At 33.7% G+C, this 27,293-nt stretch overlaps 2 protein-coding genes across 3 annotated transcripts in view; one reads left to right on the top strand and one right to left on the bottom strand.

Moving 5' to 3' along the window:
- LOC127719523 (collagen alpha-1(XII) chain-like) overlaps positions 1 to 27,293 on the top strand; it is a 565,245-nt gene that overhangs the window by 130,209 nt on the left and 407,743 nt on the right. The window lies entirely within an intron of this gene.
- LOC127719531 (sulfotransferase 1B1-like) lies at positions 749 to 20,816 on the bottom strand. Of its 2 annotated transcripts, none has more exons than XM_052225737.1 (6): positions 20,690 to 20,816; positions 16,913 to 17,082; positions 15,827 to 16,147; positions 4,807 to 4,910; positions 2,168 to 2,336; positions 749 to 987 (listed from the first exon to the last, which is right to left on the bottom strand). In XM_052225737.1, exons 1-6 carry the CDS (start codon positions 20,704 to 20,706, stop codon positions 878 to 880), a joined length of 891 nt encoding a protein of 296 aa, XP_052081697.1. In that variant the 5' UTR covers positions 20,707 to 20,816; the 3' UTR covers positions 749 to 877. The 2 variants fall into 2 exon arrangements, with proteins under 2 accessions (XP_052081697.1, XP_052081698.1); XM_052225738.1 differs by having other exon boundaries at positions 850 to 987; positions 2,217 to 2,336.

Raw genomic sequence — 27,293 nt, 5'->3', positions numbered from 1 at the left:
TCTCTCTTCTGTTGGTCTGACGATTTAACACTCTCTGGCCTCTCAAAAATACAACCGATTTTAATTTTACTATGAGACTTCATGGCACCTGTTAGAATTGTTGTTTTGATTTCTGTTTTCATTAGCGAGAGTATCCAACTGAAGCTACCTTAACTAACATTGTTTAATAGTGAGGATATTTTTACCATGATTTTCGGTCATGCTGTTGGTTGCGGGTTTTTTTATGATGTGTTACTTTTACGACACATTGTCTAAAGGGGCAAAAAAGGGGGAAGGGGATGGGCGTCTGCACACGAAAAAATGATTCCGTACACATGTTTTTTTTAATGGAGGGCTGATTTTCGGATACGGATCTAATGGAGGATGATTGATGATTAATTTTACATATGACAAACGATCTAGAATTTATATTGATAAACAAAAAAAACGACAAGTTTTAAATAATTAGATAGTCCAGATGCCGACCTCGATGTTAAAAAACTTAGAAGAATAAACCAAAAGACATACGTCGAAGACAACATCTTAATATAAAGAAAGAAAAGACAAACACCAGTTACAAAATGACTACACAGAAAACTTAAAGATTGAGAACCACGAATCCCACAAAAAAATATTAATGGACTAAGAAGATTCAGAGGAGTCAACAGTTCCTGCTCCTCAAGTGACATCCGTATTCGTTAGACATGATATTCATGTATATATATATAACTTGTTTATTCGTCAGGGAAGTTTTATAATGATGAAACAGTTTTTAATTCTGTTTTATATGTTTATTTCATGAAATGACATTTATCTGACCTTTATTTATTTAGATATATACTTTCGTATCTGAAGCGCCATTTGAAATGCTTAGTTCTTAGGTACAATATTTATTTAGCTATTCATATTTAAATTTGACGTCTACATCTTCCATTTCTTTGTTGTAGATGGCATCCATTTGTTCGTTCTGTGTTACAGTAAACCAATTCTTCCAATCACCAATTATACCTACATGTAGTATATCAAACATGAACATACACACGTTATGTTAACACATTAAAATAAACAAATGGTAAATTACTATGCAACCGACATCGATGTGCGATACATTCATCAAAAATAATACGGTAAATATTAACATTCTTATTCACGTATGAAGACAATCTTAACACTATCGTATCCCTTTTGTACAATCGTGCATTTTTTTAAAAATTATTAGCATTAAATAATCATCTAATGATCGTGAACTTTTATGTTTGTCTCCTGGCATCATGTATCATTTGATACTGAAACAAAAATAACCAACGCAGCTGTGGACCGAAGTAAAAACCTTAAACACTTTTCAACGCTTTAGCAATACGAATTCATATCTATCGAGACTCATATCATACATGTATATTCTTTAAAAGTGTATCGATCTCGTTGTAGTACCAGGATCTGCTTACCCTTCCGGAGCACATGAGATCACCCCCAGTTTTTGGTGTGGTTCGTGTTGCTCAGTCTTAAGTTTTTTATTATGTGCTTTGGGTACTGTTGTTTGTCTGTTGGTCTTTTTCTTTGTTTAGCCATGGCATTGTCAGTTTATTTTCGACTTATGAGTTTGAATGTCCCTTTGGTATCCTTCGCCTCTCTTTTAAAAAGATGAAAGCAATCCTACAATCAAGCAATTATTCTATTAAAACACATCAGTGGTTGTTCAATATGCGTTTAAATCATTCATACGAAATCACATAATTTGGATTCATTTTTTTCGCGGTACCAATTTTCGTGGATTGAGAAAACGTTCCTTTGAAAATATGATATTTGATTTTGCCAAAGTCTGCATACAAGCCTAAAGATAATTTGTAATTCGTTGAACATTTAAATGTGTGGTTCTCCTGTACCCACAACATCCACGAAAAAAGTATCCAAGTTAGTATAATGAATTCACAGAAGATAATTTCTCGAAAATAAAAGAAGATGGGGGTTTGAGTCAATGAAAAGGCAACCTAATGCGAAAACACAAAAGTAGCGTTATATAGATAAAAATAGATAAAACACCATTTTTAGAGATATGACCTTCAATGATCGAGCAATTTAAATGTGTTTGAACCTTGACATTTGCTATGTCAAGGTTCAATTACATTTAAATTGCTCGATCTATTTCTATATATTTTTGAAATTTTCAAATTATTGTCAAATTACAAACCTTTCCTGAACAGCGTTGATTTCTTATCTGTATCAATAATAGAACATACATTTAATTTATTGTCCTTCAGGTTTTTGAAACTACATTTTATTACGATGTCATCTATAAATTCGTCAGTGTAAGGGACTTCTAAAAAATTGGCTAGATCAGTAATATGTTTCTTTGGATCCTGGAAATATATTGAAATATATATACAAATAAAAAGTTGTGATTTGCCTGCTGTTACAATCTCGTCATCTTTTACTCGATTGTGACATGACTGCATCGGCCTTTTAACTGAATATTTATTTGCCATGAGCAACACGACTTTATCCTTGAGGAAGGAATTTGTCTAAATACAGATGACTAAAGAAAGTGATTTACCTATACCCTGGTGTGACATAAGGTAGTGATTGACCAATTATACCCTGATGATAGAAAGCAGTTATTGACCAGTACCCTAATGACATAATACAGTGACAGAAAGCATTGATTGACGAATCAATGGTGACCGAAGATGGCGAATGACCAATACAGTGGTGACAGAAGGCAGTGACATTTACCATGATGACAGAAGACACTTATTGACGTAATAATGGTGACCGAAGGTGGAAATTATCTCTACCTTTGTGACAGAAGGCAGTGAATAACATAGACATTGATGACAATATGCATTGATTGGCCCAAACCCTGTTACAGACGGTGATCGAAGGTGGTGAATAATCTATATCTTTGTGACAGAAGGTAGTGAATGACCCATACATTGGTGCTAGAAGGCAGTGAATGGCCATTTCCTTGGTGCCAGAAGGCAGTGAATGACCCATACCTTGGTGCTAGAAGGCAGTGAATGGCCATTTACTTAGTGCCAGAAGGCAGTGAATGGCCATTTACTTGGTGCCAGAAGGCAGTGAATGGCCATTTACTTGGTGCCAGAAGGCAGTGAATGACCCATACCTGGGTGTCAGAAGGCAGTGAATGACCCATACCTTGTTGCCATAAAGCAGTGAATGACCCATACATTGGTGCCAGAAGGCAGTGAATGACCCATACCTTGCTGCCTGAGTGCCAGAAGGCAGTGAATGACTCATACCTTGGTGTCAGAAGGCAGTGATTGACATTTACCCTGGTGACAAATAGCTATCTGGTAAATATTTCATACAGGTCCAGTCATTGATAAACAAATTACTAATACTAAGAGTATCTATCATGGATCTTTTATGTAAATATGAAAAAGTGAATAAAAATTAAAAAATAATAAAAAAAACAAGGAAACATAAACGAATGATTTTTTTCAATTATTTGTAATAAAAGTTTGTTATTATTTAGAAAAAAAATGGCTTAAAATTTGAAAACAAGTGAGCTATTCGTGTTACAGAAGTATGCCCAGTTCGTTGTGAGTCTAATTAATATATATATGTGAGCCAAAATTTGTTCCTGTGAAAAAAGTTCCAGTGGAACTAATATGACAGGAAATATGTTCTGGGAGAACTTTTTCACAGATGATTTCTATATAATTTGTTCCATCTCTATAAAATAAGTTTCCACACTTTACCTGGTGAAATAAGTACAGGGTTGGTGAAATGTGTTCCTTACCTGGTGAAAAAAGTTCCGTGTTTATGAGATTTGTTCCTTATTTGGTGAAATAAGTTCTGGGTTTGTGAGATTTGTTCCTCACCTGGTGAAATAAGTTCCTTGTCTGTGAAATATGTTCCACTGGTTAAACAAGTTATCTTATATACCGAGCATTTATCATCAGTGAGTTTAAAGTTATCTTTCCAGTGCATTATAAAAATAAGTATTATATCAATAATAAAAAAGGTAAAAAGTGTAAATCATCCAATTCGGATCGTGTGGAGTATAGCAAATGTTTAATTATATACTCCGTAAAAAATATCAAAATGACACTTTTCAGCCAGAAAAGAGTAGAATAAGAAAAATCAATCATCCAGAAAAAAAGTATAGTTAAAGATGAACATATGTACTTATTTGAAAAGGACAAAGTGACTGATCATTTATATCAAAAGACATGTAGAAACAAAAGACACACTCTTTTGAAACTTTGCTATGACCTAAGTACACGTATATGACTAGAACACGGGGCAATGACAGTTAACAAAAACCAAGGAGGAATACCACATAAAACATAAATACAAATTATGAGACATTACCATCGCTTTTATTTCTTATCTTCATCCTATAGTTACAGTCAGGCCTTCAATTGCAAATGTATTCCATGCAAGCACACTCAGTACAGCACTCAGCTTGCATTATAATTTAAATTAACAAGAAAATGTTTCGCTTGCAATTTGTTGCAAAGGTACTTATCTTCTGTGAAAATAGGTTTGAGCGGAACTTATTCATTGATTTCTATGAAATATGTACACGTTCGTTTAAAACAAATATCACAGGACCTTATTTAACTTTTTAAAACTCTTAATATTAATTGGAACAAAATTCATGGAGAATTCATGGAGCTATGAGTTTTGTTCCGGAACTAATTTCACATTTGGTCATAAAATTAGTTCCGGAACAAATTTTACAGTGCTGGAACATATTTTCTGTGATATGAAGTCCGGTGGAACATATTTCCTATGAAATTTGTTCCGGCGGAACAAATGTCACACCGGAACAAATTTTTTGTTACACATGCACAAACTTACAATGAGAAGATCTTCGTACATGACAGAAAATATTTTGTTCGACTTGTTCTTGGTAGCTGCAGTCATTTCTTTCGTGTAATTAAACCATCCAGTATACAAGTTATCTAAATAGAGGATTAATTATCATCATTGTTATGTTAATATCTAAATGGTATTTACATTGCAACGATACCCTGAAATATTTTTAAAAAAAGTGTGAGTTATCAATTTCTCATACCAGCTCACAAGGTAAAAGTCTGTTGTAGAAATGTGGCCTAATCCGACTACATTATACCGACTCCGTAACGAATAGCTTTTACACCTGAATGCGCCGGATATATCGTCCGATTAGACTCAACTGCCATCTTTAATCTTTAAGACTGGGAGTGATTAGTGCGATCATTGGAATCGAAAATACTTTTATTGACAGAACATATTTACCTCTAGTTATAAAGCTGAAGTCAAAATTGGATATAAAGTGAAAGTTATGATACATAATTGCACTGAACACGCCACTTAGTAGAACATTACTGTCGGTTCGAGAGTTTCCTAAGACTTAATGCAGATATAATATTAAAAAACAGGAAAACTCAAAAGTAAGAATGAATAAAATATAAAGGAATAACACAAATGAGGTAACTCAAATGAAAGAAAAAATCCCTGTTACTTCATTGTACCGGAAGTGTAACTATTCTATCATTTACATACATAGTATAAATATAATATCTTCTATTTTAAGAAGTGCTTTTCTCGTATATTTTATATCATTTGAAAGGAGAACTTTTCTATTTTCTAGACCATTAACATGTGTGTGCGTGTATGCATGCAAGTGCGTGTGTTTAAGAAAAGATGGAAATTAAAAGTATCTGAACATTCATCCTTAAAGATGTTCGCTACTCTGTTTCAAAATAACAAGCTTTTAAAAGGACTGTTATAAATTGATAGTATATAAATGAAGGAACTGAAAAAGCAGAAAAAGATGAAGGGTCCGTGTGCTTGTTTTCTAGATATAAACCATTTAAAATTTGGCGGGAAATTATTCTCTCTAGATTTTCATACACTTAACATTGGCACCTCTTTTTCTTTCAAAAACAATGAAAAAATAACAAGGATTTAATAAGATTTTCAAATATGGCTTTTTAAACTATATATAATAAAATTATGAAAAGAAAAGTAGGGGTTAGCGGGCAAAATTTTTAATGGCACTACATGGATAAAACCAGAGGATTCCGAATATCTGGCAAAAAATCAAAAACAAGAGGAGCGAACATCTTTAAGGGATGAACTATACATGTACTCTAATTGTCTTCATTTCAGAGCCCAGCAATATTAGAAATACTAGAATATGTTTGCATTTGCAAATTTATGTTGTTGTATCATTTATTTGTAATCGCGCGTCTTATGCGGCGCGTGATTCCAATCGTCATCTTTCAAACAAATCAGTTTCAGACAACATTTCATAACGTCAACTGTCATGTGACTGCGCGTTTGTGTGGCACAAATTTACGTCAGTACGGGTTCATTTCCATTTCACGGCTCAAACTTAATTTTTGTAAATGATAAAAATAATATAATTCTGTAGGTGAGGTCGAATAATTTACACAGGAATACAGAGAATGATTAAAAAATGTCAATTACACACAATGATATTATCAGTTCAAGGATGCAGGGATCTAGTTTGCTCATAAATCACTTAAATGACGTCGAAACTCAGCGTATCGTAAAAGAGTTTTTGTCTGGTAATGGAAATAATATGAATCAAATGTATTAAATCAAATTGGTAATACATTTTAGAACATATATTGATAATACCTTCCAGAATAAGCGTTGATAAAAATCATTGAAGAAACAGATTCCACTCCAAATCTCGTGCAATCCGATATTTCTCCACTCTCGACAGCTAAATTTTAAAATTTAACTGTCTTGAGTGGAGAAATATCGTATCACACTTGATGTAGTGGTAGGTAGGATCTGTATGCAACCGTGACTGATATCGATTACATGACGTCATACAAATTAGGGGTTTGGGTTTGATAAAGCCTTTGCAAACGTGACTGATGTCGATATCATCACGGATGGCTGATAAATATAGATTATAACATGGTATTTTTCATATCAGACCCCTTATCAGCTCTAGGTCATGATCATGATATCAGCCCGAGAGCCGACAGGCTCGAGGGATGATTTTTTACCATGGGCTGATAAGGGGTCTGATATGAAAAATGACATGTTATGTTCTTTTTATCATATACTTCAGCAGAAGCCATACAGACATGAAAACTTTTTTAAAACTTTATAAAATTCATTTATTGTATTATTTGTTTTGCGTTTTTTAATAATATATTTTCCTGTTTCCTAATATTCCTTATGTTATTCTACTTAGCTATGTTTTTCACTTAAATGTACCACTGAGGTTCATTTTCCGGAATTTGCAGAATGACGTCGAAATGCTTTGCGATTACGTTAAAGAAAGGCGTGCGATAATAATAGAATTTAAGTCCTGTACGTAAATTCAGTTATCACGGTGCGCTGTACCATATATGTTTTGTTTGGTTATTAGTGAGTTTAAGTATACCGAATCTCATTGGTGGTTACTGAACCTTAAAATCTGACGTCACGAGCCTTTTTCAATTTGGATCCAAGGAGATAGGCAGAAGACAATTCAGCTAAAATATAAAACCAAAAGAAATTGAAAATTTTTAATATAGTCAGGAAGTATTTAGAATTATTTAAACCTTTGAAGTTATATTTGGTGGTTTTACTAACGCAAGTGAGGTGTTTCGTCTTAAATGGACGTCAGTTATTAATTATTTTTTAACGTATGCTGACTGAAATACAGAAGCACATGGCGACCTGGAAAAAAAATCATTTCTTTAAGTTTTTTACCAAGTTAATTTATTTGACTATCGGGTTTTATTTATAGATTGGGCATCCTTTCGATGAACCACAGTTCCACACTTCTTATTCATCGGAAGTATTGCGACCATGCCCCCCCCCCCCCCCCGAAATATTTTTTCACGAATTGTGTCTGTGTGAAATTTGTTGACGTATTAACCGGTTCATCAATTGGAAGTTTATCCAGGTAACCGCTTACAGCTTAGACAGAATAATTCAATTTTACATTTGATAAATACATTTAATTCTGGTCTACTACTACATTGATGAAATGCAGAGTAGTATCCATCACGCAGGTACCAAATCAACCATTCAATAAAGTGATGTACATGTGTAGATTTAAATTATGATTGGTTTTTTTTTGTAGACTACTCTAATAGATAAGATGTGACGCTATTCTCGAATGCTTCTGCATCATCGATATTTAATAGTTTTGTTGGTAAGCTGTTCCAATCCTTTGACGATACAGGAAACAATTTGTATTTGTGCGTGTTGGTTGATGCTTGATTTCTGAATTGATACATTGGTTGCCCTGTTTTGATGTTCTACATTATCTGGCATATTTATGGCTATTTCATGATGTTATAGTATTTATAACATAGTGCTTTATGAAACAGGCAGAGATTTTTGGTTTTTACGTCTAGTTTCTAATGACTATTTTTATTTCCTAAAGTATGGTAGTGATTGATACATCATACAGGTTCTGTACTGTATTAATGCTTATCGTCTTTGCACTATTTCTATCTTTTTTATGAGATTTTCCTGCTATTGTATGATGGATCCGAAACACTTCTGGCATTTACTACATTTGGTCTTGCAATAACTTGGTATGCTTTATTTTCTTTTTTTTCGGGAATTTATTGTTATTTCTTCCCAGGAAGCCTAATGATTTATTTGCATTACCAACGATGTTATTGATGTGTATATCCCGTGTCGGGTTGATGGGGAACGGAAATCACATAAAAGGGGTTTGGTCTATCGGTATTTTCATATTGTAAGATCAAATAATTAAAACAATTGATCTTGAATATATCTAAATTATGTTGTTTCCTTAAATTCTTTGACAAATTACGCCAGATTTATTTAGTTAAATATTTAAATAGACCAGAAATAATAAAGGTCCAAGTGTAGAACCTTGTGGAACTCCAAAGTTACAGATATATAACCAGATTCAATTGTTTTAAATTTCTCCAACTTGTGTGAGGATTTTTGATTAGGTTCTCACCTTCTGTGCTAAATGATGATTTTAGCAGTTTGTAATATCACATTAGGTTGCAAGACTCTATGCGTTTACGAATTTTACAGTTTTTTTTATAAACAAACTAATGTTTCCTATGTTTGGTTTAAGCATTCATTAGTAGTCATTCAAATATGGGTGTTATTGACTAAGGATAAAATATAAACTCTATGTGTATGCATTCAATGCATTGCACATAACATTGTTTTGAATAAACAACCGGTCACAGCCTAAATAATAATTAAATTATCTAATATTTATTTTAGTTTAATACAATATATGTTTAGTTTTGCTGTTCGTGTTGTATCTATTGCAATGAACTAAAATTGAGAATGGAAATGGGGAATGTGTCAAAGAGAAAACAACCCGCCACTACAAGATGTTCAACCCAGGATTGAAAAATTACTACTTGGCTTATATAGATTTTAATAAGCCAACTAAATGTGCTTTTAAGCAGAAAAAATAAAATAAATGAGAAACAATCCTGTGGATGCAATATTCAATTGTGAGGATGACAAACATCATAAAGAGATGGTTTTTGTTTTATCTAATTCATATTTAAGGATGAGTTGTTTGTCATTATTGATAATAATCATATTTTACATTGATAATTTGTTTCATGATATCATTGTATATAAATGTATATTTGCATTACGGTAAGCTAGCAAAATGTATATCTTGAGAACTTATTTTGTTTGTAGTTACGAAGCAGTGGGCAATCTAGTGAACGAGAACAATAGAAAATTCACCCTTATAAAAAGTTGAGAAAGTCAATAATAAAACAGTGCAGGTGACGGTACTGATGGAAAGTTGTTTTTAATCAGCCATTGTATATTTTAAGAAAGTTTTGTCAAATTGTGTTATAAAATTACCACATGCAAATACAAGATGTTTAGTGTTCAGTAGTGGTCGAGCTATTTGTATTGGAGGCTTGCGAAAATGAAGTCTGGAAAATATTTATCTTTGCTGCATATTGATGCAAAAAAATTGAAATATTTTAAAATCTAAAGATCTTTCAGGTCACCCATTTTCGGAGTAGTCCACGAAGTCGTAAGCATGTTACAGATTCCCAAAATATACTTGTTTTTTCACATATAAGTTTTTTGAGTGCACCGGTTTGCTCTTGTCACGTTTTCATTCGATATAAACATTGTCTTTTCGTGAATGAGATAATTTTAGGATCTGTCTGTGCGGGTTCAAAAGTTAAAAGTTAAATATTTTGATAAGGTAGGCATTTTTGTACCAGTTTTTATACAGTTTTAAGGAAAGGTCGTCTTGATTTTTGTACATGTTGTGGTCTTTTCGATCTATAAACATTCCGAATGTTTACATCAGTACAAGGTCCGTTTGAATTTGCTTAGTAACTTATTTTCAAAGTATTAGCCTTTGCAGTATATCAAGAATTTATTTTCCCTGAACTTTTCTGATCTAGCTGCATATATATCCGGATAATTGACATGTTCCAGAATGATATACAGACAGTAGAAAATAAGTTGAAGTTGGTACTCCAGGAATTTATTGGCATAGCAACATTTTAAACCAATTTTATATCAAGTTCATATAGCTTGCCGTACTAGTCGTTTGCTATTTACAGAAGAAAATAACATTAAATGGAAGTGTGTTTTTATTTCAAATTATTTATAATTGATAGCGTCCTGTCTCAAACGGGACAAACACTGAAAAGATCTAGTTTTCAGTGTTTTCAGGAGAGATCATATTTTGTCACTATATTTATATTGCGTAACAAAATTCTGAGTTTATTTTTAGCAATTATGTCTGCTTAGTGCATACAGTCGGCAAAAACAAGTAAACTACACCAATAGCTGTCAGTTGCATCTTCTGCAAGAAAGTCAACCAAAGGCTAACAACTATATTGGTACCTGTACCACAGTTAAACAACAACTCCATCTGTTACAAATTGGGGCTACATAGTATTGCTATTTACCACATCAGACTTCTTCAACCGAATGTTAAATACAACAGCAGGGGTATACACCACTACAAGTATAGATGATACTACGTATACTTTTACATTTTAACTCTGGAACCAGTCGAGATCATTCATTAGGTAATGTTGCCCTATTCAGTCTTTTCAAATAACTAATGATAGCATGCACACTATATAACTTTAAGGGTTTCCAGAAGTATCTGAGAAAAAGTTGTAAAATGTCAATATATTAATTTTAGTATATTGTTGTCAAACAATAATTCTAAGCCGGCTACATGTATGCTAGTTTTATTAGAGGGGTAAATTAGTTACACAATACACGAATACATTTGCGTTTCCTTCATTGAGCAATGAACATCTGTTAAATAAATGTACATGTACATAGTACAGATCATCTAAATAAATTCAGAAATTACTAAAGTACATGTCAGACGACTGTCGTTTGAAATATTAACATTCTTATATATCTAATATGGAAGTTGTATGATGAGCAATTCAGATAACATAAAGCTTTTGATTCAGAAAGTTCATGCGGGAACGTGGAATTAGAGCTTTGGTTATTAAACATGCAGGATGTTATAATATAGGCATGCCCTAATTGGGAATTTTTCTGTTTTTTATCGTGCATGGTCGGCCAATGCTAATTTGCATAAAAGGTTGAAGAGCTATTCTTTCAATAATGATGTTAAATGTTTCAAGCCTTTCTGTCATAATAAAGTCGCAATTGAGTAAATAGTTTGATAATTTTCCACCACATATAAGTCAGTTAGAATCAAAGTCAAATAAAACGCAACAAAGAGTTTTGTGGGTTAACCTGTCAATATTTGGTTGTTGGAGATTGTGAGACATTTCCAGAAGTAGAAAGATATTAAAATCGATGGGGTACATCTGTTATTTGCAAGAAATAATATATATATATATATATATATTATATATCCTAAATTGAGGTAAATTATATGGCCTTCCAAATACCGTTTCGATTCCTAACATCACTGAAGAGACATTAATTGTCGAAATCCGGATATGGTGTACAAATTTTTGCACCCATGTTTGCGGTATACCATCTTTTCCGCAAGTTTATTGTTTTCTGTTTGGTTATAAATTATTATAAGATCCATTTTGCTACATCTGGTGATCCGTTTATTTGGCAATCGCCAGTGGCAGTCAGCAGGGTTTAAGAACATCAGTTGTTCGACCTGCTAGTCAAATGCGTTTTGTTAAAATATACTTTTTCACTTTTTTGGTCTTTTGGAAAATGTTGTTTGTACTGTTTTTAGACCCCTCTACCAAGAAATTTGTTTTGCATGCACACGTATAAAAATTGCGGTTTTTATCCAACGCAATCATAGGTTTGAACGTTGTTTTCAATTTAGACTTGTTTATATATATATATATATATATATATATATATATATATATATATATATGTTGTTTGTGCTGTATTTAGACCCTTCTACCAAGAAATTTGTTTTGCATGCACACGTATAAAAATTGCGGTTTTTATCCAACGCAATCATAGGTTTGAACGTTGTTTTCAATTTAGACTTGGTTATATATATATATATGTTGTTTGTGCTGTATTTAGACCCTTCTACCAAGAAATTTGTTTTGCATGCACACGTATAAAAATTGCGGTTTTTATCCAACGCAATCATAGGTTTGAACGTTGTTTTCAATTTAGACTTGGTTATATATATATATATAAAACGTCTGAATAATAGTCAACGATTTTTCCCACGAGGGCGCTGGATCGTTACGAGTAACGATACATGTACACAATAAATAAATTATATAAACGCCTAAAAAGTGTACACAACAACACCAATAACAAAAAAAGGAACTATAAATGTAATTATTTATAAATATTTCGGATAACAGATATCCTTCATCAGTAAATATGATTGTGATGTTGAATGAATCATATATCAGTCTACTTAGATTAAACTATAACAATCTTGAAATTTATACAATAAAAAAGTCAAACCGAACATCAGGTAAGACGCTTGCACAATTCTAAATATGTGTTAAACACGACATAGGTCATATGACTAATTACAAAAGAGAGTTCAAATATATGCTTTAAATAAAAATAATAATAATGTGCGATATGAACTAGCACAATTCTAAAGCTTTAACGGTGACGACAGTTATGATGTTACAAGAACGATTGCGTCAATAAGAATTCCAAATAAACAGCACTGAACGATCTAAATTTGTAAATATTTCAAATTTGACAACGGTAGAGTAGTTACAACAGAGTCTGCGTATTTAAACAAGGCGTATTTTGCAAGGGTTGCGGAAACAAACGATGTCTGACTTGCAAACAAATACTGGTTACCCAGACTTTTAACAGTCACTCCACTGGTACAGAATACACCATATTTTGCAATGTTAATTGCAAGACTACAAATGTTGTGTATCTCCTACAGTGTAAATGTGGTAAACAGTATGTTGGCGAGTCAAAACAGCCGTTTCACAAACGAATGAACGGTCATCGTAGCGACTACCAATGCAAGCCAGACCTCCCTCTCAGTCGACATTTGAGATCCCCTGGCCACACTAAGGCAGATCTCAATCGACTGACCATTACAATCATTGATCACAACTCTGCTTGGTCTAGGGAGGATAGACTCACTCGGGAAAGATTTTGGATAAGAAAATTAACAACTTTGGCACCAAATGGGATAAATGAAAAGATGTAGTTCTACTCCATGCAGTGCTTCACATTTGGGTTATATTGCTTATTATTACAGTCTCTGTTTCTATTTCTTTACCTTACTCATCTCTATAATCTGTTGAATATACCAATTTAAATTGCTTAATTTTTTGAGGGATGTAAAAGTACCAAGCCACGTTCAACTAGTTAACCTTAGTCAAATTTTATTATCATATTTTAACGGCCGTTTGTTTGTGATGTTTAAATACGCAGACTCTGTTGTAACTACTCTACCGTTGTCAAATTTGAAATATTTACAAATTTAGATCGTTCAGTGCTGTTTATTTGGAATTCTTATTGACGCAATCGTTCTTGTAACATCATAACTGTCGTCACCGTTAAAGCTTTAGAATTGTGCTAGTTCATATCGCACATTATTATTATTTTTATTTAAAGCATATATTTGAACTCTCTTTTGTAATTAGTCATATGACCTATGTCGTGTTTAACACATATTTAGAATTGTGCAAGCGTCTTACCTGATGTTCGGTTTGACTTTTTTATTGTATAAATTTCAAGATTGTTATAGTTTAATCTAAGTAGACTGATATATGATTCATTCAACATCACAATCATATTTACTGATGAAGGATATCTGTTATCCGAAATATTTATAAATAATTACATTTATAGTTCCTTTTTTTGTTATTGGTGTTGTTGTGTACACTTTTTAGGCGTTTATATATATATATATATATATATATATTAAAAAAAAAAAATCTTAAATACATAACATAATTGCAAAAAGTAAAACCCTGACGGGTGAAAACATAATAGACATGAACACAGAAACCTTTAATACATGAAAAAAGTTCTAAACGAGTCGAATTAATATTAATAATATACATTTGTATTTATCAGTATTAGATAATTGACCAATGTGGACATTATTTTCGCAACTCCATTGATTGCTTGTATAATATAGCCACAACTCTAGACTAAATATTTTTATTGGGATCTAAAATAGTTTACATTTTGAGTAAAGCTGGTTTAAATTATGATAATGGGTTTTAATTGTATTTATAATGGGATTTTTAATATTACTGCTTATTTGGCAAAGAAAGAAATAGTGTTCCTCAGCATCTAAAACTTTGCAAACTTTGCACTCTCTATGTATGTTCTCTTGAAATTTTCTTATATCGACCAAAGGTGGTTTTGTTGGTCATGCAAAGGCAATTGGTAAGTATATATTTTCAACTACAGAAGATTGGTATAAAAACATATGTATGATTAATTATCTAGCTTGTATAGATTAAGTTACATAAAAATGATTTTTAACTTTTCAGTTATTGACGCCACTTTATAATTTAAGTTTGTTCAATGTTTTGATTATTGGCTAATGTATTTGGCACACAGCTTGGCAGCAAACCCCCATTTAATGGCGGTTGACAGTGTAACCAAGGTCTGGTTTCAATGTCAATTTGGCATAATTCGCTGCATCAAAAAATATTTCGTTTTATAAATAGTATCATTCACTACAGATGAACAATGTAAGGGTTTTGATCCATCACCTGTGTTTCCACGGTGATCCAAATTGTTTTAATCTTATATTCAGTTACCACAATCTGTGGTAGTCATTATGTAAGGGTTTTGATCCATCACCTGTGTTCCCACGGTGATCCAAATTGTTTTAATCTTATATTCAGTTACCACAATCTGTGGTAGTCATTTAAATATATATTTGATAGTAAGGTTGCCATAATCAGCGATATGCCGGTTACCTCATATTTTCAGATATACAAGTGACAGTTAAATTGCCAGCGATCTGCGGCACATACATACATTTATATTGAGATTACTTATATACAATATGTATAAATTAAATAATATTAAAGGCTGTGGCCAAATACTGCCAATATGTTGTTGGGTTTTAACAAGCATCTGGGATAACCGGAAGCAGTTGATATAAACCGGAAACAGTTGATATATACCGGAAGCAGTTGATAACAAAAGTTATATCACACGGCTAAGACAATACTTCAAATTTATTTAATAAATATATGTATAAATTAGTTTTATCAAGGGGTACAATTATACCATTATTTTCTACAAGTATATGATAAAGAACGATTGCCATTGACTGTATGTATTACACATTACCATTTACTTGTATTTACTAGTAAGTATAAAATCAATATAGATTAATACATGACCTTTTCCATATCGGTCCGGGTATCATCCCGAATCCCCCATATCAGCCACAATTAGTATTGATAATACCTTCTAGAATTAATATTGTAAATACCTTCCAAAATAAAATCGTCAAAGAACTCTGCCCAAGTCCACGTGGGAACACCAAGTTTTCCTTGAAAGAAGTTGTAAAGTGATACATATCTATCCTTCAGGTTCCTGTTGAGATAAACAAGCTTGTAACCATTGTCTACATGCTTCCGTGGTAAGAAACTAAATGGTAGATGTGTACTGAATATTCGGGGACCAGTTATTTTCTTCACCGCTTCCGGTTGTCGAAGATACTCTAAATTCAACTCCCACCACGGTCCAAGTGAGTTATACTCCGTTGTTTGCTTCATGAGCATAGACATAATTTCATGTACCCAATGAGTTCCTTAAAAATGAAAAAATTAAATGATGTGTATAGATCAAGTTATTAATTCATGATAAATTTTATATTCTATAATTCATATTGAATATTTTAGGGAACAAATGTTTCATTAAAATCAAGGAACGCTCATAGTGTTATAATTGATAACTTTCTCCTTTACTCTTTTATAGATATAATATCTCGAGACAAAATGAGAAGAAATAATAATCTCGGGTCAAAAAATGATTATCAAAATTGCTGGTTAAACTTTTGAATTCAAAATATGTTTACTTGTAGCAGTAATAAAAGAACAGAGTTCTAATGTCCCCGCGTTGCACATATTTTATCTATCCCAGGGCACTAACTAAAAAAAGTTCCTTTTTTATGTTCTTTAAAACTTTTTACAAATATCATAGAGGAAATGAAGGCTTGAGAGCAATTCAACCTATGAAATAAGTTTCTTAAGAATTGTACACATGTAAGCGCAAACAATATACAATTTTCCACATAATTAATATTTCCAAGAGGCATAACTGTTTCAAAAATAGTTGATCGGCACTGATTTTCGAAGGTGTACGAGACATTACTAATATGAACCTATGATATATAAGTTTTATAAAAATCTGGCAAGACTTGTACACGTGAGAGCGCTAAAAACCGGGCGGACGGACGCCTTGTATTTCTAAGTCCCCCGAAACGCGTCTTTAACACATTGTAATGATGTTTACATGCTTAATATTTTTTCATATTTATGAACCAGATGAAAAAAAAATATATAAATAAACATACCAGATTTTTGGGACGAGCAAAGAATGATATCAGTTTCTCTGGTTTCATAATCTTGAATGTCTTGAAAGTGTTTCTCTGGTCCCTTTGTCATTATAGCTGGTGTTGGCATGAAAACCCAGTTTTTGTACGGTATGAAAGGGTAAGTAGCTCGTGGATCTTCAACTGACAAACTTCAAATGAAATGCAATTATTTCATAAGGAAAGTTGAAATTTAATTACAACCATTCAATGTACAAGTTACAGAGAAAATAGACAATAGACGATTTCATTGGCATAAACTCAATTTCAATAATCGGCCCAAATAATATACAATGGTATACAATGACACTACAATTGTACATTATACATAGTCAAAAAATATAATCATGGTTCTATAATAAACAAAGTAAGTGTAACATTACACCATGGCTTAAATGAAAATATGCAAATACATACATATAATACAATTATATATTATTATATCGACTGTTATTAAATTGAGATATATGAAGGAATACCTACAATCTGTCGATTAACTTTATTGCCGAAACGTACATATTGTCAAGGAGAAAATCATCTCATTACAACTCCAGTAAGTATATCTAGCATATTTACCTTTCTCGTTTGAGAAAAAAGGCTTTATATGAGTTGCAGCAAATATATATTTATCTACGGTGTTCTACTTTCGAACATATGCTTTAGAAATTTAATGTATGTAACATTCAGTTTTACAAATGGACTCCTACAGCAATTTGAGCTTACAAATTTAAAACATATTATATTTTAAATATATCGTTTTAAAGAGATTATTTCCCTCTAAGTTAGGTATGGAATAAAGTTTTGCTTTAATGAAAATGCAATAGATCAAACATGTCAAGAATAAAGGGTGCCCCCGGGGACCGAGAGGTCTAAATAGTGCATCTTCAGTAACCAGTAGCCTGCCTATACTCGAACGCCTCTCGTGGCAAGTTACGTTCGAGTCCGATCCAAATTGAACATGATTTTATAGCTAACTATACGGTATGGGTTTTCCTTATTGTCGAAGGCCGTACGGCAAGAGTTTCCTACTCTAACTTCATTTGGTCTCTGTTGCATAGTTGTCTGATACAGCATCTCCTTATTTCCATACATGTTTTTGTATGTATATGAAAAATCAAGGACATTATTAGCCAAAACCAAAATCATGTTTGGAAGTAAAGCTATATATTGTCTTTGGATTAAATATGTTTTGGTTACAATGTCCTTCTTCAAAGCATGTTACATGTAGCAGTAATAAAGTTTATTATGAATATATGTTAAATTGTTGAAAAACATTTACAAAATATGATATAAACTGTAATATGCAAGTTCCTATCGTTTTGAAAAACTTACTGATTTTTACCTTGTGAATGAAACAAATACATGCATTATTGGCCCTACGTTTATAATTTTAACGATAACATGGATAACATTTCATTTTATGAAACCAGAAAACAGAATAGTACAAATAGGTCAGATTTTAATAAGACATCATGGCTACCATTTCATTCTGCTTTGAGTGATTGGTTGATCGTTGTTTACTTAACGTCCAGCGGAAAGTATTTCATGTATTCATAAGACGAAAACAAATTTACAACAAATAAAAGAGGAAGCTTCTGCCAAACAGGCCGCTCGGAAAGAAGGATAGAACATTTTAATAGTCCCTTGAAAAATAGTGTATGTTTGATATGGATCAAAAGTTTTCCTTGCAACAGGTCACCTACAAATCCCTAAAATATTTGTTGCAATGATTCTTTAACATGCGGGTTCTTTGATAGTAACGGGCATCAATAAAACAGTATTCCAAACGAACTGGTCTAATATAGTTTGTTTCATAAAAGTACTTAAAAGTATTTTTTTTTATTCTTTTTAAAAATTACCGAAATTAAAAAAAAAACTACATGTAGTAGGAATTTCAGAATAAATCAGGGTTCAGTGGCTCAGTTTATCAAATATTGATTAAGGCGTATAAATATTGTGACCTGCCGACATAATTTTCCAACTTTTTTGTCAAAACCTCCCACGTTTCAGTGCATGTCTGATTTATCGTTTTGAAAGGCAGACACATATTTCCTCATGTAAGTTTCAGGTTAAAAGCAAGAAGTGAGGTGTTCACAGTGAAAGTAATACATAAGTTATACTTATTTGACGTAAGAGTTAAAATCAGAATTAGTATAATTATTTTCTTTTTCAAGGGACCAGAGGGAACACATATCATTACTGACAGTCATAATGTAGTACCAGATCTAAAGACTGCAAAACACAAACCACTTAACAATGGTGGTTCCGGAAGGGTATGCAGATCCTGCTCTACATGTGACATCCGTCGAGATATTCCTGCACCATAAGTTGATAAGTTATAAGTCAGATATAGATAAACGTAATAATAAATCATAAGTATATGATTTTTTTGCGTATCTGTTTCACCAGTGATCGTAAGACCGTGTATATTATTGCAGCATAAGTAACTGATGCCAGTCATTCTATGGGATGGCCATGAGCATCAGATATCATTGTCAGAAACTTATTATATCAGCATTTAATTCCAAGCATAGCAAATACTATTAACTATTAATTAAAACCCCCTCTTCGATCGTGGCACGAGTTATATTACCGATCTCCAACCAGACGTAAATCAAAATGTACGATGCTACCCGTTTATGACAAGGAAATTCCTCGTCTAAAAATAGCTCAAAGGAAACAATTCTTCTTTCGCTATCCCTATTACCGGCTGTTAGACAGATCAGGTACAGAAGATGAAATCGGAAACTCAGATCCGACGAATGTTGTCCTCGGTATGATAATAATTATATTGGTACTTCTATTCGCATTTCCTACTGCTAACAGTGATTCCATGGTTATATTGTTTTTTTTTTACATTTCCCAAAATATTTATTTTTTAATTTCCCTTTTTTACTAGTCTTCAGCATCCAAAATGAATAGAATTATTCGATATAAATTTTAAAAAGACAAAACCAACGGCATTATAAATGATAAAACAACAAACGAAAAACAAATGTTAACACTTTATAAAGGCCCCCGACTTGAGATAAGCATACACAGACTGTGTCGGGGTTAAACATGTTTGCGTGCGCTCAGCTCTCCTCTTACAAGCATTAAGTCCTGCTATAGGCACTAGTTCCGCTTTAACATGGCATTTCAAAATAAATGAGGGGATAACGTTAACCAATATATAGGATGGACTCAACTGTGGTCTAAATGTCATATTGCATTATCAATACGCGAAACAAAAATATTACCATGATAGAATTCGAAGTTCTGTAAAGATAAATGAATAATACGAATAGAAAAAAAACTGGTCGGACCTGTGTTATACCTACTGCATCTGCTTTACTTATAGCCTGTACATAATAGGTTGTGCTTTGGCATCGCCACTTTACTTATAGCCTGTACATAATAGGTTTTGCTTTGGCATCGCCACTTTACTTATAGCCTGTACATAATAGGTTGTGTTTAGGCATCGCCACTTTTCTTATAGCCTGTACATGATAGGTTGTGCTTTGACATTACCACTTTTCGTTTAGCCTGTACATAATAGGTTGTGCTTTGGCATCGCCACTTTTCAAATGGTGTGTAAGGTATATCATATTTTTGTGTACAGTATGTCACTTATAACACGTGACAAAATTTTACTACACATTACATTAATTTGAAATGACTAAGAGACAATCGATATAAAAAGAAATTTAACAATTAAGGCTTTCACTAATGGTATGACTGAAAATACAACAATTATGTTATGTTAAAAGATCAACTTACGATTTTGGGTCCATCATGGATTCAAGTTATGAGTGAACTTTTATCCTAATGTAAACAAGGTCTTAACCCAATATGTCCTTAAGTGTACAAATATAGTTATCTGTATGCAACGGCTAAAAATACAACAATGTGAATTGAGCGCAGTGACGTCATACTTAATAGGAGCAGGTTATAATGTAAGAGACAGCCATTTGATTTTCGTGGTTAAGTGTTGTGGGGGATTGGGTATGGGCGGTTTGGTTTTGTTTTTTATTTTTACGGGGGGTTGGGGTTTTGGTTTGGGGTTTGGTTGGGTTGGGTTGGGGGAGTTGACAATGAATATACTGGCTAGTGATATCTGAAAATACATTATCTTTTCCATTATCACAACATTGATAGCTGAGTGCTGTCCAGAAAAACCAAGGAAATGTATGAACCATAAAAACCATAAAAACCTGTACAGTACCTTTCGCCAATGCCTAAGTCTTCGTGTATCATGCTCAAAGTAACGAATACCACCTTTAATTTAATCAAAGTACTGAAGTTCTGCTGATGAACCCCTCTTGTATATATTTTTTTGGCATGAAATCAAACATATTTTTTCTGTTATATGGAATAATCCCCCCTCTCTTAATAAACGACCTGGATCTGCTGAAAGGTTTGTTGCTTTTCCCGGAATTTGCAATTGTCACATCAGGAAAGAAGGCTACCAATAATCATGCCTGACGATCATTGATGTCACACGGAAAGAACCCATCTCTTTGCAGATCATAGTAGAAAAACAAAGATAGTTGGTAACATAAATGTATTGTTTAAAAATATCAAGAGGAACATTCCCATACAGAAGCTCTGTCAATAAGTTATTTCTCCACTCTTAACAGTGAAATCTAAAATATGTATATCGCATCTTGAAAACTAAAATTTCTAGAGGAGAGAACTATTGTTTCACAATTGATACTGTGTTAGAATGTATAATATCACTCTTTTTTTCCCATATGATCAGCATACAAAGTGAAAAAGAATCTATAAGTTCTTCAGTCTAAATAACTTTGTTACATTTTTGGTTCACCAGAGTAAAAACTTTCTATTTTAGATACTTTTTTTATGTATATAAATTAAATTGAATTAATTGAAGTCTAATTTTAGAGTGAAATTTATATTTAAAAACAGTTCTATAAAAAACCTACATGTACAAACACTGAATTTATTTTCATATGCTTTCTAATAATATTGATACAAAGAAAGTAAAACAAAGACTTGTATCATTCCATCTATCAAAAGGGTGTTTGAGAATATACAATGTATAATAGCAATTTATAAGTCCAAGTTTCAGAGAAAAAAGTCAGTTATCTATAATTTTCTTCTTTGGAAGTTTTCAAAAACCTGTAAATACTGGAAAAAATGCCACATTCAACCATTCCATGACTATATTAATATTACAAGAGTAAAGGAACATGAAATATGGAATAGTTTTCAAGAAAGTGTCAAAATGTAACTACAGTCATAAATTTTACTCGAATTTACTGTTATTAATCTTAGGATACATTAAGAGGACCCCACCCCCCTTTTACAGGCATCCACCCTAGGCCACGCAGCACCCGATGACATATGTAGATATAATAAGATGCAATGTAAAGGAGCATATATCAATGCCAGGACACAGCATTACTTCTTCTTTGCCTCCCTGCCAACACTTGATGTATCTTAAACTTATACATCCAAGGTTGGATACACCACACCTCTAACCGGCATGGATACAGTGACCAAGTAGAACATAAAGTAATGGTGAAATAATATATAAATGTAAACAAAGACAGGTTTGGGAAAAACTAACCACAGTTTATTAAGCATTGTTAAAATTTCAAAAAAAGGCAAGAAATATACAATACATGTACAAATGTATATTGATATAAGAAGATGTGGTTATGAGTGCCAATGAGACAACTCTCCATCCAAGTCAAAATTTATAAAAGTAAACCATTATAGGTCACGGTACGGTCTTCAACACGGAGCCTTGGCTCACACCGAACAGTAAGCTATAAAGGGCCCCAAAAAATTACTAGTGTAAAACCATTCAAACGGGAAAACCAACGGTCTAATCTATATAAAAAACGAGAAACGAGAAACACTTATGAACCACATCAACAAACGACAACTACTGAACATCAGATTCCTGACTTAGGACAGGTGCAAACAAATGCAGCGGGTTTAAACGTTTTAATGGTACCAAACCTTCACCCTTTGCATGATAAACATTTTTTTTAAATGAATAACTGAAAGTGTAAGTCAAACTGTGGTTCTCCAATTAAAGTATCCCAATCCTGTAGTAGGGGTAGGAGAAAAAAAAACTAAAATTGGATTCAAAAATGAAAACAAAAAACTAAAATTATAAATATTAGGTAAAAACCAAATAAAAACAATGCTCAATAACACACAAGAGTACATGTATTAGAAGTAGTCTGATCCGTACCATACAAAATCACAGTCTGTATAAACGGTACCAACATAAGTACATATAATTCCAACACAAGAATCCATGAATTCAGTAGATATGAAAGTCACAATTTAATATGTAGGTGTCCATTTCAACCATACCATATCAGATTTGCAGTATAGTAATAAGAAACTTCCGTGCATGGCAAGACCCGTATAAATGCTATCTGAAGTTGTTATTATAAGCAACATTAAAAAGAACACACGTAATGATATTATACATACATGTATAAAACATAAAATTACAGATATAAAAATAATCAAAGTTTTTCCTGAATACGCTTTGCAAAAGTATCCATAACCACTTGCCTATGGTCAAGTGAAGGGTCGATATAGCGTTTGTAAGCACCACTTTTCCAGTCTCCACGAGACTGTATTAACTCCGTAGGAATGCCACATTCCAGAGCAAAAGAGGCACCCCCTCTGCGAAAACTATGCCCAGAATATTGGTCAGGATTGATACCAATATGCGACAACGAATGTTTTAGTCTGGATAAAAATTTACTATATGTTAATGGAATTAATCTACCTTGTGAAACATACATAAATGCTGAAGACAAGGGGGCGGATTTTGGTGTAAGCTTAAAGCAAAGTAGAAGGGCTTGGGCTGTGCAAAGAGGGGAACCAGGAATTCTGGGCAAAGGAATTTCAAGAAGTCGCTCCTTGTTTTGAATAGTTTTTGTCTTTCTTAATTTAAGAATTACCCCTCGGTGATGAGAGAAAAAGACTGCTTGTCTTCTTAGATGTAGGTCAGCATCAAAATCATTCAAGGAGGGTACGAAAAGGTTGGATTTACGAAAAAAGGAGAAGAAAGCTACTAAACACGCTGCTCAGAAAAGTTGAATTAAAAGCACTTTTTAAACATAGAGTTGAGAAAATTCCCATTAATAATTTGGGTATTATGGGCAATTTGGAACAGCTTGCATCTCCAAGGACGCTTCTTGTACCTTTGAGGACACTTTGCACTAAATGAGAGTCCAAAAGGGAAGGTAAGCCTGCTTCTTTATGTAATAAGGATATGATTGATAAATAATTTTGGATAGAAGAAAATTTAAGGCGACATGAAGACATACTTAAGTGGGCAATATATCTCGTTAAGTTGACTTGGCTCAAAGGAAAAGGGAGAATACCTATCTCATTGCAAAAACTACAGTAACTTTTTAGATATAGCATGTAAGTCTTTTTTGTAGACTCTGCAAAGGTGTGATACCGGAAATTGGTTACGATAATGTCCATGGCTTGCACTTTATTGGTACTTGGCATGCCTATGCAAAAGAAAAAATAACGATTTGTTAGACAGGAGAAGGCAAAGAACAACGCATAAAACATATAAATAAGATGGGGCCATGAAGTCTGGAAATATGGTCCGTTAGAATATTCCTTTTACCTGGGATATGTACAGCAATTAGTTGAAAATTATATGAGGCTGACAACCAGAATAGATGCCGTATCTCTTATTGCGTGTTGTACATCTATTGATGCAACCTACAGTTGCCATGTTGTCAGAGTAAACACTCACTTTTTTATTTTGCCATGTTTTACCCCAGCGAATCTCAGACAAGACTACAGACAATGCCTCTAATTCATTACTATGGAGGTCCTTAGTAAAAGCAAAATCTGCATCCCATTTTGCATAAAACCAATCTGACCCAAAGTGACCCCCACCCCCTTCTTGACAAGCATCCGAATACACTGATGTAACCGGATATTTGTCAAGACGCTGACTTTAGGTCCACTTTACTCATAAGACAATTGTTTTGTTTTTTACTAGCTTAGCGGCATCATCCAGGGTTTGAAAACGCTGCTGTTCCATTTCAGATACAAGAAAATTTTCAAAAGAGCCTTTTGGCCTGCTACAATCATGAATGAGGCGTATTCCTCTATCCTGCTTCGGTATCACCCCAATAGGACTTACTATGCATGGATCTGGAGAAGTGAATTTGAAGTTGCCACACTCTATCTCATTAAGAACCTGAGTATGGGCCTTTACATACAAAGGATTATTTGGTGAGGCTGACGGATGGTTTTTAGAAACATTGCCGGACGGGAGTTGGTCACAGTCTATAATATTAAATCCAATTCAATTCCATTTAATAAGAATTCTCTATTAAAATCATTGGCCAGTTTTTGATTCCAGACATGCAAGTCAAGAGCCCGCGAAGGTTTTACTGTATATTATCTATTTTTTTTAATTTGAACTCTGATGGCTACCTGCAGAGTGCTTCTGCCCACATCCAAATATGCTACACGCATGCTCAAACTTACAAGAAGCAAGAGTGCAGCCATATCTAGAGTTAAACTTCCCACAAATCTCTTTACCACTGGAGGTATGGGACGCATAATTGCTGGCCCCTCTAGTACTAGCTCCCGATCCCTTTGGCTGGGTATTGGCCTGCTGCGGGTATCGGGTCGCTCTAGGCTTCAAGTAAACCATCTGAATGTGCGGTATACATTTATCAGTGCCCCACCTAAACCCATGCATGCTCTGCAGCCGTCGATACTCCCTGTCATAAAAGAATACTGATACCATATCATGGGAAGTGATCAGCTGGTAAACGCTGGGTGGTATAGGACAAAAAGTCTAATACTTGTCCCTGGTCCAATAACCCCTACCACAATAACTTGTGCAAAATGGCTAGGTTTGCCATTGACCATTGGCACATGGTTACAGTTTCTAACTTTGGCTTTGAGGGCCCTGATTCAAATACTAATTGACCACAATCAGACTTAGATATAAGTTTTTCTTCATAAAAAACCCCTGAAGATTGAACAAAATCAACAATATCATGATATACAACCGAAAATCCACTGCTATTTAAGGATTTTAAATAAATTTGAGGGTCTTGCCATGAAATGATGTCATTTAAATTTAGACTGCTACCTGCGTTGTTCGTTGTACAATTGCTAACGTGTCCACCATGTTGCGGCTGTTGTTTTTGAGGCTGTCCAAGTACTTCCCGAGTGTAATTGTCCGTTACTTCCGGTTCCATGGGTGCCGGAAGTCCGTTGTTGGTTCCTGAATGTCAAGAAAAGGAACTGAATTACGGTCAAAAACATTAGCTTCTTTGAAACCTGAAATTTCACAGGCACTTGATAGTTTACTTGATGAAATTCATTCAGCCACTGATGCCAAGGTTTTACGGGCGTCAATAAAAGACAAACATTTTGACAGAAGTGCAAAGAAGACAGGTAGTATAAGAACTGGTCGTCAAATAAAGTGTTGTGTTTTATGTAAGCAAGCAGGTCGTCCGTCCCAACATTTTTTAAGTACTTGTACATATTTACCTGATGAAGACAAACAATATATGTCCAGAGTTAGGCAATCTTATTGTACAGAAGTAGGTGATAGTGAGTCTGAGGACAATGTTGATAATGAACAAGTCTCATTTTTAAATGATAATGTAGGTCCTAGTAAGCTTAGAGTTGTATCTGCTTTAAGACGCGTGAGCACTAAACAGTCCCCTTGCTTTAAGGCATTTTATAAAAATTTCCCGCTTGAGCTAACACTAGATACGGGTGCTGAGGTGAGTATGATAAAAGCTTCTTCCGCGGATTACATCGGCGTAACAATCAAGAAAAGCAACCATTCCGCTCTACAAGCTGACGGCGTTACCCCCGTTAAATATAGTTGGTGAATGTCAATTCACACTTTCGAGAGACGGAATCGAGTTACAGTTAGAGGCCCTAGTAGTGAACGACTTGGACGTTGATATACTCGCCGGTATCCCTTTCATGTCATCGAACGACATCGCGATTTTCCCTAGCAAACATAAAATCGACATACGCGACAAGGTAACTGTAATGTATGGTAGCCAAAACGAGGAACTTAACTCTAGTAATACTCGCGTACGTAGAACACAGGCCTTTCTTATCCGGGCTCCATCAGCAAGTTCAGTAGTTTGGCCAGGATGTTACGGCGAATACGACATCCCGTCGGAAATAGAATCGGATTGCATTCTCGCGATCGAGCCTCACACTGACGCTTCTCGTACGAAAGATTGGCCCAGTCCGCAAATTGCTCAGTCTGTCGCAGGCAAAATACGCATCGTGAATAACACGTCAGTACCGCAATTCATACAACGAAATGAACATTTCTGTCGAGTACGACTTACGACTACCGTAGACAACGCAC

The sequence above is a fragment of the Mytilus californianus genome, unplaced genomic scaffold, assembly GCF_021869535.1.
Source record: "Mytilus californianus isolate M0D057914Y unplaced genomic scaffold, xbMytCali1.0.p SCAF_11, whole genome shotgun sequence".
Classification (NCBI taxonomy): domain Eukaryota; kingdom Metazoa; phylum Mollusca; class Bivalvia; order Mytilida; family Mytilidae; genus Mytilus; species Mytilus californianus.
The sequence above is the reverse complement of the archived record's forward strand: the minus strand, read 5'-3'. Positions and strand labels throughout refer to the sequence as shown.

Excerpts from the sequence above, each read along its gene's own strand:
- LOC127719531 (XM_052225737.1), bottom strand. Across the intron at positions 4,911-15,826 it reads TGACGATTTTATTTTGGAAG|ATAACTTGTATACTGGATGG; the intron begins GTATTTACAATA and ends TCCTCTATTTAG. Across the intron at positions 2,337-4,806 it reads TGTACGAAGATCTTCTCATT|GATCCAAAGAAACATATTAC; the intron begins GTAAGTTTGTGC and ends ATATATTTCCAG.